Source organism: Clytia hemisphaerica, unplaced genomic scaffold (genome assembly GCF_902728285.1).
Source record: "Clytia hemisphaerica strain Z4C2 unplaced genomic scaffold, Clytia hemisphaerica genome assembly, whole genome shotgun sequence".
Lineage (NCBI taxonomy): Eukaryota > Metazoa > Cnidaria > Hydrozoa > Leptothecata > Clytiidae > Clytia > Clytia hemisphaerica.
In genome coordinates, this window is record NW_027104057.1 from 379,632 (window position 1) to 390,886 (window position 11,255).

At 35.9% G+C, this 11,255-nt stretch overlaps 1 protein-coding gene across 5 annotated transcripts in view; it reads left to right on the forward strand.

The window, feature by feature from the left end:
* Positions 1–10,811, forward strand: part of LOC136812257 (rho GTPase-activating protein gacU-like) — a 63,463-nt gene extending 52,652 nt beyond the window's left edge. For all 5 annotated transcript variants that reach the window (XM_067068741.1, XM_067068745.1, XM_067068743.1 and 2 more), the window contains 8 exons: positions 419–496; positions 873–939; positions 1,193–1,360; positions 4,956–5,073; positions 6,839–6,902; positions 7,082–7,187; positions 7,346–7,511; positions 7,763–10,811. In XM_067068741.1, the coding sequence (XP_066924842.1) occupies positions 419–496; positions 873–939; positions 1,193–1,360; positions 4,956–5,073; positions 6,839–6,902; positions 7,082–7,187; positions 7,346–7,511; positions 7,763–10,073 (3,078 nt within the window). In that variant the 3' untranslated portion in view covers positions 10,074–10,811. The remainder of the gene's footprint in view (positions 1–418; positions 497–872; positions 940–1,192; positions 1,361–4,955; positions 5,074–6,838; positions 6,903–7,081; positions 7,188–7,345; positions 7,512–7,762) is intronic.
* Positions 10,812–11,255: the final 444 nt, after the last annotated feature.

Sequence of the window (11,255 nt, forward strand, 5' to 3'; positions counted from 1 at the left end):
TGGATGAAGGAATGAATGAGTGAATCGTAGAATAAGTGAATAAAGAACTTTCGAAAGCCCTCCTATGAATGAATAGATGGTGCACGATCAGGGGTTTGTATAAGACCTGCACTGGTTTCACCACTTTTATAACACATAACTTTAAATCATTTTTTTGATTGACAAAAAGGGGTCCCATGTAGAGACACACATAAAAAGTGAGAAAAAAATGTTTTACATTTCATACAGACAGTTTAACCAACATATTTTAACAAATCGGTTTTTATCTCTCTCAAAATCTTTTCATTATAGCGAGAGACTAGAAAAGAGAGCAATAATGTGGGTTTTTCTAAGATTTTTTGTAAAATAGTTGACAAAGTAAAACTGTTTTATGTGTCTTTTTATATATACTCAAACGCATAAATTTTTCATTTTCTAGACTTGTCAAGTGACAGTATCTTGTAAAGACGAAGCAAAAACAGTTTTAAAATCTTCACTCGAGCAGTTCCAACAAGGGGTAAGAAAGCAAGAAAGGACTTTCATTTTCATTTTTCGACTTTAAGACTCCCTCACGTGGGTTTATAGTGACTCAAACTATTTTTGAGATATTAAAGAGCTTTAAACACACAGATTAACAAAGTTTTAAAAATGTGAAAGTAATTTGCTATATGGATGCAATAAACTGACTTTCGTCAAGTTCTCCTTGTCATTGGAACTTAGTACAGTTGTGTAAGATTTTTTTACTTGGTCTATTTTTAACAATGAAGCACATGTTGATTTGCCTTTTAAGACGTAAGGATAGCTGCAATGAATGTCCGCAAATTAACAGTCATAAACTTATTTTTTGGTCAGTATTCGATTATATAATTTTTGTGTATACTTTCTCTTTGTAGAACGAGGATCCTAGTGAATACCAGTTGATGATATTAGCAAAAGATGGCTCCACATTCCCACTTATAGGTTGGTATAATCAACTTTGTAATAGAAAGATTTTTCCTAGCCAAGTTATAGTCTCCAAGAAGTCGCATTGCAATATTTTCTAGGTTCCTGATGAATTTATTAAGATTTATTTCAATTTATTCATTCAAATTGATTGGTGACTTAGCAAAATCATGAAGATTAGGTTCTTGATATTCTGAGGATTTTAATTGATCGGTATTTAGTCACATGACCTTATTCCTGAATTTTATTGGTTGATTCCTTAACTTTTCAGGTCACGAACTACCATACGCCATCCGTATGAATCACATCCGAGCATTACATGAATATACACACGATGAGAACGACAACCATTATGAACAGTCTGGCGTATTGGACGATGATGGAAAATTACAATTCATCGTCAAGAAAGCCAAAAAAGGAAATACAAGGAACAATTTAGGTAAGGGAGGGAACTGGATTTATAAGGAATTTTTTAAGCTATCTATTTCATTACTTTTCGTTTTTGAAAATGATGTGAACCTCACGGTTGCCAAACAGTCCAGCCAGTCAATTTATCTAGTTAAGGTATATATCTAGAAAGAGTCTATACTTTGGATGACTAAAAGGTTTTCAAACTTCACTTCGGGTAGATTGACAGTTGTTTAGTTCTTCGAGAAGTTAGTTCATTCTTTATTTCATAATATATTGACAAGTTAACAACAAACTTTAACTTCCTAAGATTAGAGAAGTATTGCTCAATCGATAGGTAAACTTTGAAATGTTTTAACAATCTCAAAATAGCATTACATCTCTATACCATGAATGGTCGTTCTTTGTGTTGTTAGCCCACGCAAGCGGGGAAGAAAGTTACAGCACAGTGTGGCTAAAACGTAACAGTTTTATAATTGACCTGCTAATCTGATAATAAAAGAGTCTATTGAAATGGACACGTATAGATAAGGTTCAGTAATGATGTTATAGACCACTAGATTAATTGTAATCAAGTTAAATCCTCGTGGTTAAATCTGACGTCTTATTGTCAAGCGCAGATGAGAGTTTACGGGAGATACCATCCAATTGGCTCATTTATGATGACGTCACTTAGAGGTGACCAAACACGAACGAGATTGGATTCAAACAAGGTTCTCTTTTTACTGTTTTTCAGTCAGTTGGTAAACACAAGTAGGATATGGATAAAAATATCCTGTTAAACAAACTTCACATACCCGGCTTGAAGTGAAAATTGGTTTGATTCGCCTAATAATCCAATTCAAGAAAAAAACATCGCATTTCAGGTTCTCATAGAAGTAGAGCCTTTGTTTTTCAGTATGTTACAAGCAGTAATCTCAATCAAACGTTACTATACTCAATACCGAAAGTATCTTTCCTTCTTAACCAAAATTGACATCATGGTTAGCTTCCCTTGACATATTAACAAGGGCTTAAGCAAAAGGGCTACGCAGGAAAATGAGTAATAATATATGATTAAGCTGATTCAAGAGTTACATTAGTAGCCCGAAAGTATGAGCAAAACGAAAGTAAAAACGGGACGACGTAGAAAAATAACAGTAAGTCAAATCTCTCCATAACTGCGAGCGATTTTCGATTCCAGATTTGTGTTCGATGAGATACGGTGAGTCTAATGTAACACAAATAGGTCAGAAATCAAGACTGAATTCAAAACCGATATTCAAGATATGAAAAGGTAGATGATCCAATGAAGTATAAGCCCGAAGGGCTAGAAGTCAATCTCCTTGGTAGGATTTGAAGCCAACAAATCCTACCAAAGTTGCGCGGCCTTTAGCGGCTCGCCTGGTTTTTACACAAATGACAGATTGAAACTAAAATTTACCGCTAAATTTCGAAAAAAATATCAATCATAAACAAAGGAATTGCTAGATTCAATCTGTCGTCAAAAATGCGGCGCATTTTTTGAGGCTTCACTTTTTCTTGCCTGAGAAAGGTATGAGATTGACCTCTAGCCCTTCGGGCTTTAAACACAATGAGATTATCTATATCGGCAGATGAGGCTAGTCTGTTACATGTTATTGCGATTTAGTTGATATCAGCAGAAATAAAATATTAATATTTCCTTTGTGACGTCAGGTCAGAACAATTTAGGATCAGCATAAGAGTATTGGTAATAATGCTAATGGTATAACATTTCATCCCAGGGAGAATTTCTGGATCCGATTTTTTTTATTTCCTGTACAAAATCATTTCTAAAAGGGATAGTGTGACGCTACTTGTTGACAAATGAAATTTGAAAGGTTAGCAAGGGAAAACATTTAATGAAGGAAGGAGAAATGATTATGTTTCAACCAAACATATGTGTGATGACGAACATTTCAAAAAAGTAAACTTTGAATGAAAAACTGAAGCCAGTGTTGTAGAATGGTTAGCTAGGGAGATAGGGAGAGATTTGACGTTGAACATATCAATAAGTTTTGGATTTCAAAGAAGACAAAAATATCCTCCTAATTAAGCAAGTGGAAGTGTTGTTAAAATCTGTATTAAGCTCACAAAATGCTCTATAAGAAACGCATTAAAATACCATGGATCTTAATGCAATTGAACATTTTCTATTATGACAAACACAACAACAGTCGAGCATTCCCTTCCGGTTCATGTTAATCCAGTCTAATTTGACATTCTATAACTGACAATTCACGATACAATACAGACCATTCTTCTGGATGTAGGAGAGGAGAGAAGGAACTGGTCTTCTCAGGATTACATTAATGCGATCTATAACAACAACAAATTTTTATACACGTATTAGATCATTTTGTCAGCACACTAGCAGGGGTGACAAGAGTTTTAATGAAGAGCTATTCATTAATCACAGCCTGTACACTTCCAGGCTCTTTTAGCCAATGTCATCGTTATCATAAACAAAAAAAGTGACGTCATCGAAAAGAAAAATATAACCTACACTAAACATTGAGTCGCTAATTGTCGTTGTAAAGATCTCTAGCTGAGTTGGTAAAGTATAATCGGTCAAACACGGAGTCGGCGAACACTTTTAACAAGGAGACAGGCAGATTTCAGTGTTATCTTAAAAATCTGTGATTATTGAAATTAGTTGTCGCAATTCCTTTCGTTGTGCTGATGTTTTAGAGTGGAGCAAAATAATTTTTTTGAGATGGGTTACGACAAATCGTTTCATTTATGGAAATACGAGGAAGGTTAGTGTCAACATTTTCTTTACAGGACATCAATACAACGTCTTTCTAATGTCCAATTAACGTCAGCCTGTGAGCGTTGCGCGAAATTGGTAGTGTAGGTAGAAATAACCTTTAGGTAACGATATTTACAAGTTATTTATAAACAGTAGTATTGACACATTGAAGATATGAATTTTTAAAAGGCCAAAAGGTCTATCAGAGAAAGTAAACATTTTGTCAACATCACCTTATAAAGGTTGTTGTCAACTTGACAAACGTTATTCTACTTTCCTTAACACTGCCATCTTTATGCAATTTCATCACGGGATTGTACTAATCCTAATGGAAGGAAATTTGGACATGAACAGGAACAATAGTTTGATTTATAGCAACTCTAAATCGTGTTCTGCAGCATGGTTTTTAGCGCAGATTTTTTATCAGATACGACAGATATTTACCAGACATTGATGAAAATTTGATGACAGACGTTTAAGTTGATTAAACATTTTCACATAAGGCTATCCAGTCTTTCTCTTGCAAGATTAGAAGTGTTGTAGAGGTTGAGAAGAAGTTAAAATAAATTTCTATTTGGGAGGATGTGTCGCTTGATTTTGCATTGCATTGCCAATGAAGTCTATAATCTCAAAGAAGGTACTACGATTCCATCTCATATTTTAGTTGGAATACAATTAAATTTTAAATAAATCAGTATAGCAAACCGTAGAATGGAGTCGTTTATAAAACAGCAAAACAGTGATATATAATGGTACGGGTAATATTAGTCTGTATAATGGCGTTCAGGTTTTTCATCATTTTCAACTTCTTCTTTTACTTTGTCGACTAGATGAACAATCATTTCATTTATCAAATTCTCTTTTCTCTCTTCAGACATTGCGAACAACAAGAAGAAATGGAAGATCAAGAAATCACCCATCATCAACTGGGCGATGAACAAGACCACCGTCAAACCGGCTTTCAATCCACAAGATTCGCTGCCCATTGGAAAGTAAGTCAATTTTGACATAAATTTCATTAAACCACCAAGAGCAGCCTAAATGACAATGCAACTTACTTCAATCATCAGACATAGAGTCTTATATATTTTTTAATTCGATAATGACGCTAAAAAGGAAAAATCATCATCGGCCTGGAATCACTGAATCGGCAAATCAGGGGCAGTGTAAAAGAACAGGTCCGATAAAAGGCAAAATGTTTCTCAAATTTAAATTGGCTTAGAATGATTTGAGCCAAAAAATGTTAAGGACAGCTGATGCTCATAAAGTTTAGCCTCTGGTTGCATTTATAAAATCATGACATGGTGGAGACAGTGCCATCCTTCACAGACCTTGAAAAATTTCACAAAAGTCAACAAAAAGCTTACGAAAGGAACACTGTGGTCAGAAAATACCGGTTATATTAATTCCCTGCTTTCGAAATGATTCACAAAGCCGGACATTTTATGTTTCTTCCTGTCTCTTTCTGTCTCGAGGGGTCTCTCAAGGGGATTTGGCAAGCCAGTGAGGACACTTCGCTTAGCTCTAAAAAGAGGCTGTTCATTCCCAACGCTAAAGATAAACATTTCTGAAACATTTTATTCCTGGTAGAGTCTTTCAAAGATCACGCATGACTCTCTCGTCACTCACGTACTATTCGATTTGAAATTAAAATTATCGGAAAGTTTAAAGTAAAATCTTGAAAGTAGGACGAATTTATACATTATGTAGGCCACAATCCAAAACAATGCTTACATAATTCTAAGTTTGGCCGAGCCGAGATGACTCATACGTGAGAAAGTGTATGAGCAAGTTAACATATAAATTAACATCGATTCCAAATCTGATTGTTTGTTATGAAAGGGTGTGATTTATTCAGTCGCCATATAGAGGATATATAGCCGACAACTTTTACACGGTTATTGATAGGTTTTCTCACAAAACATCCGGCAAAATTTCTTATAGAAGAGGTCATCTAATCTAGTTAGTCCGAGCGACACGCCTATAAGCAATACGTCAATATTTCAAATATCAAATTGATACAACATCAAAACACAGATTGTGCTGTATGTATGTAACAGTTTAATTTCCAACCTGTTCTTATATAAAATTTAACATTTTCAAAACGTAATGTCTTATTAAAATTTATTGACGTGAGAAATGAAAAAAGTAGACATTTCAAAAACATCCAATAGACTTTAAGTATAAGAAAGGATACGGTTCGGTTTCCACAGGATATCACTATGGGATAATCATTAAAGAGATTTTTAACCGCACTTATTTTTTTTCTTCACTTTTTGTTCAACAAATCTCACCAAATAAAATGAGGTGACAATGAGTGTATTAGGTAACCAGTTAAAATGGTGGGATCCCTTCTCTTTCTATTTGCTTCAACCTTACTACTGACAAACGTAGAGTTTGAGATCAAGTGATTTTATTGATGATAAGTGAATCGATTGATAAAGGAAAGTCTTGAAACAAAACAAACAATCAAACAGACTTAAGGGCAATACCGTAGACAAAGCTGTATTTTGAAAGCAATATTCGATCAACTATAAAACATTGAAAACGTACATATTGAAAATAATGAAAGGAAAGGATAAAACTATTGGAAACAGCTGAATTGTAAAATAAAGGACAAAAGTTTTGGGAGACAAGAATGGTATACGATTTATCGTGGAACAGTCCACCCCACTACCATCACAACCATCACCATTCGACATTTCTACAAGTGAAGAGATTGAATTTCAAATTTTTGTTTCGTTCTCACCATTCTAGATTGTTCAGAAATCCGTTGATACAGTTGTCCAACGATGAAAATGTCATCCCAAAACCGATACTGGTAAGCAAACTCATGAGATTTTTCAAAAGATATTGCACCGCACTGTGTTCTACATTAGGGTTATGAAACCTTTTTAACATCGAATTCGAGGTAAAGTTGAATAGATACTGAACAAACATTCACCATTTCCAATACTATCGCGTCAGTTTATCAAAATGTTAAACTCAATCTTTCTTTAGGATATGTTGGTTCAACTCTTCCGTAGAGGTCCAGCAACGTCTGGAATCTTCCGAAAACCTGCATCAGCAAGAGCAGCAAAACAAATCAGATCACTTCTTGACGAAGGTAGTTAAATTTATCATTGTTGCTAGAGCAATTCATTGCCTAATCGAGGGAACTTTTTAGGTAAGGAAAAAATGTTCTATTTAACGTGTATGAGAGCCAGCTAAATCAAATACTACTACCAACTTGCCCGGGTTAATCAATTTATATTCAAATTTCAGGCAAAGACGTCGATTTCGAGGAAACCAGTTCCATCGTAATAGCAACCGTACTGAAAGAGTTTTTTCGGACACTGCCCGAAAGTTTGATCATTTCAGACCAATATGATAATCTGTTGGCAGCAAAAAGCATTACTGATAGCGATGCTAAATTGGAGACGATAAAAACGTAAGAATACACTTATTATTATATATGGGTCAGAAAGTTTACTCAGATGTTCTTGGGTCGGTTTTTTTCAAGTCTTGAATACGATTGGGAAGTATGCAAAGATCAGGCGAGTTTTATTTTTTTCCTTCATACCAAAAGTTTTTCGATAAAGAATCTGGCTAGAAAATGATAATGTAAAACTCTAAGAAGGAAAGGGAATCATACTCTATCTCTATACTCTGAATTCACTTCTCTCCTATTTCGTTTTTCAGGATACTCCGGCAATTTCCGAAATGTCATTACGAGACACTGATGCGATTCTTATGCATCTTGCATCATATTAATCGATTCTCAAACAGAAACAAAATGACGGCTTACAATCTGGCAATTTGCGTTTCACCCAGTATCATGTTTTTACCAGCCAATACAAAAATGGTAACCGAACAAGCTGCCGGTGGAAGTGATATCGTATGTTTCATGATTGAAAATTACATTAAGATTTTCTCCGAGGAGAACGAATATTGCCTTGGGGAGGAAAGCGAGATTCAGCTCGATGATGACCGCGCGGACGATTCGGATTACGGCGCAGACGAAACCATTTATAAATATGATGAAGAAGGCGACGAACGTGAAGATTCGGAAAAAGAAACGGAACCGATTACACCCGATTTCTTGTTATCACCAGTTGACGGTGAATCCGTTTTCTCACAATCGGATTCAAGTTTAAATACAAATGACTCTGATGAACTCAAAATGAAATTAAATATACCGAGTATAGCTTTGAGCGCAGGTTCGAAAAGCAGTCCAAATTCTCCGATGTTGACGAGGCGGAAAAAGATAGAGAAATCATTATCAACGGACAATAAACTTAATTCTGATTGGTCCGACCAAGAGGGTTATGATAGCGAGAACTTTCAACGACGATTATTACGTCAGCCGAGACCAAAACGGATGTTAAGTAGCACAACAACGAGTGCTGAATTAATCGAGCATAAACGACAATTCACAGACTCAACAGCATCCATAACAAGTGGGGAAGGTGTAAGCCCGAGTAATAGCTTCAATTCACTTCCATCGTCAGCAACTCTCGTTCCACAACGCCACGTCATGCAGCAACCTGTAATTCATCATTTCGCAACCGACTACCGACCGACACCAAACGTCATTTTCCATGCGGTCGATCGACGACGACAACCGGCCGCGCCTTCTTACGAAGAACACATTCAGCGAACACAATCAAAACAGCGTGTCGTTAAAACGCCAACCAGTAAACGACAACCAGTGGTCGCTCACACGACAGTCGTACAACACCAAAGCAGCCCTGTCGCACAACCCAAACGAGACAGACCTCACGATTTATCTCTTAATACGTCAAAATCATCAATGAGCGAAAGTAACAGCCAACATTCTATATCCTCTACCAGTAGTAACGAAGAAAGACGCTCAGCAACGTTGTCTAGGAAACCAAGAGTCAACAAAAATGAAAAACCAATTGTTTCTCCCAAACACACGACAAAATTGTCCTTGGAAGAGAAATTCTTCCCAAAAGAAACGTCCAAATCACCCGGAGAACCCATTAAACCGAGAAAGAAAATGACTAGAGAGGAAAATACAACGTTAGAAGAATTTATGAACAATTTCATTGAATCGGCACACGCTACACCAGTCGAAAATGAAAATCGAAATATCGAAGATGAACTGCAACAAGAGTTAAACAAAGACAATACGATTGAAGATACTTTTAACTCTATTATGAACTCCTTACAACATAATGTTCAGCTAAACGGAAATGTTACCGACCGGAAATCATCGGAGAGGCGGAATAGCGGAAAGAAACGAACGCCACCACCCACCGCCCCAAAACCGAGAACAAGTTCTTCATCCTCCTCAGATACGAATACTGCGTCGACAACGAGGGAAGTAATCGGTCATGAAGAAATTCAATCTTTGAACAATTTATTATCTTCACTTGAAAATACCGCCACTCCAACAGATGAGGAGGGTGGCGGAGTATCTGTTGAACCGAGTGACACCCCCAGGCCTTCGCAATCGCCTTTCACATTAAATCTTAAAACAGACTTGAAAAAATCTCCATCAAACGCCACAAACGATGAGCAAAATAAGGCACCATCTTCACTGGCTTTAGAGAAAAAACTCTTAACAAAGGCACCCCAAAAGATTGATCAGTTAAGACTCAATTCTAACGAACGTAGAGAAGAACAGGGACTTAATTCTCGGCCAATGACGGCACGAGAAATGAGGCGTACAAACAGGCGGTTAAAATCAGAAATAAGGAACGCTTTTAACGAAGGAAAATTCAACACCAATTCAAATGAAAGAGCTGAGAGTGTTCGTCACAAAACGCTCAATATCAACAATTTCTTTAACGGGCACTTGACCCCAGATTCTCAAATGACTCAACAAAATAAAGAGAATTTAATAGCAGAAATGTTATCGAGACAATGTTTCCCAGATAGCATAGAAACCAATAATAATACATTAGACGATTATGAGAGTGAGGAGAAAGTTGAAAGCGATACAGCGTTCGCCAAAATCATGTCTCAAGCGGAATCATATGTTTAATATTGAGAGAGAAATTTTTTTGTAACATATTCAGATTTTTTTTTGTAATTTTTTCAGTTTGTTGTCAATGTCTTTTAATTTATAAGCGAAGCAGAATAGTTACAGAGCGAGTTTGTGAGTGAGAGAGAGGGGCGGCGAGTTCAAGACATGATGAAATTTCATATGATGGATTGATGTCAACGGGTTGATTGCATTTCGTAACTCTATAATGCGATGGTATTTAATACCTTATCAGCTTTGATGAGTTAAAAAGGTGTTCGAGAATCAAAACTCGTTTTTTGAAGTAAACAAAGAAAAGACACCAAACTCTTTAGAAAAGCATCAAATAGATGTCAGGATATCTTATTGATGTTAAAGAGAAACTAAGCTACCGGGTATACCGAGCCTTCGACAGAAAGCTGCAGCTGGGCTGTCAGCAAAAATGTCGAAATTGGTTACTCAGGGCATGTCCTTTCATAGGTCTCCCACAATCTTCAAATGTTTTCTCTTTTTAGCAACCGTATCTGAAATTTTAAAATTTTAAAGCAAGGACAGAGTGACGACTGAGAGAATAAGAAGTAATTCTAATTACTATATATTGTATATCGTTATTTTTTCCCTGGTTTATTTTGCCATCGCTTATTTTTACGTATGTCAATTTATTAGCAAAAAAAGAATAAGTTTATTGTAAATAAGGACCATGTATATTAATGCAAGCTCTCTGAAGAAAAGAACAAATTCAATGGTGGAAAATTCAAATGCAATTTTGTCTCCTGCTACTCCGACCAACTACTTCCTCACTCTGAAGAAACGCTAATAAAACACTAACCTACAAAAAAAACATAACTACATTACAAATTCTGCAGATTAAAGGAAGAAAGGAAATTTCAAATTTCTGTAATGCTACATATATCGGTGAGTCTAAGAGATCTTTCGGTGTCAGATACAAAAAAAACATAATAGAGCTGTTCACAATGGTGATACAGATAAAAACGAAATAGCTGATCACTGCTGGGAGAATGACCATGAAATGAATTGGGACGAAAGACAAGTGATACTTTTATGGACCTACCTGGTTATGCATTTAACACATATATAATTGATATCTACGTGAGCGTAACCATTAAACAATCATTCAGAACACTAATAGTGACGATCTATTAAAATTAGTCGTTTGTTTCTTGTAAAAAACATGCTCTATAA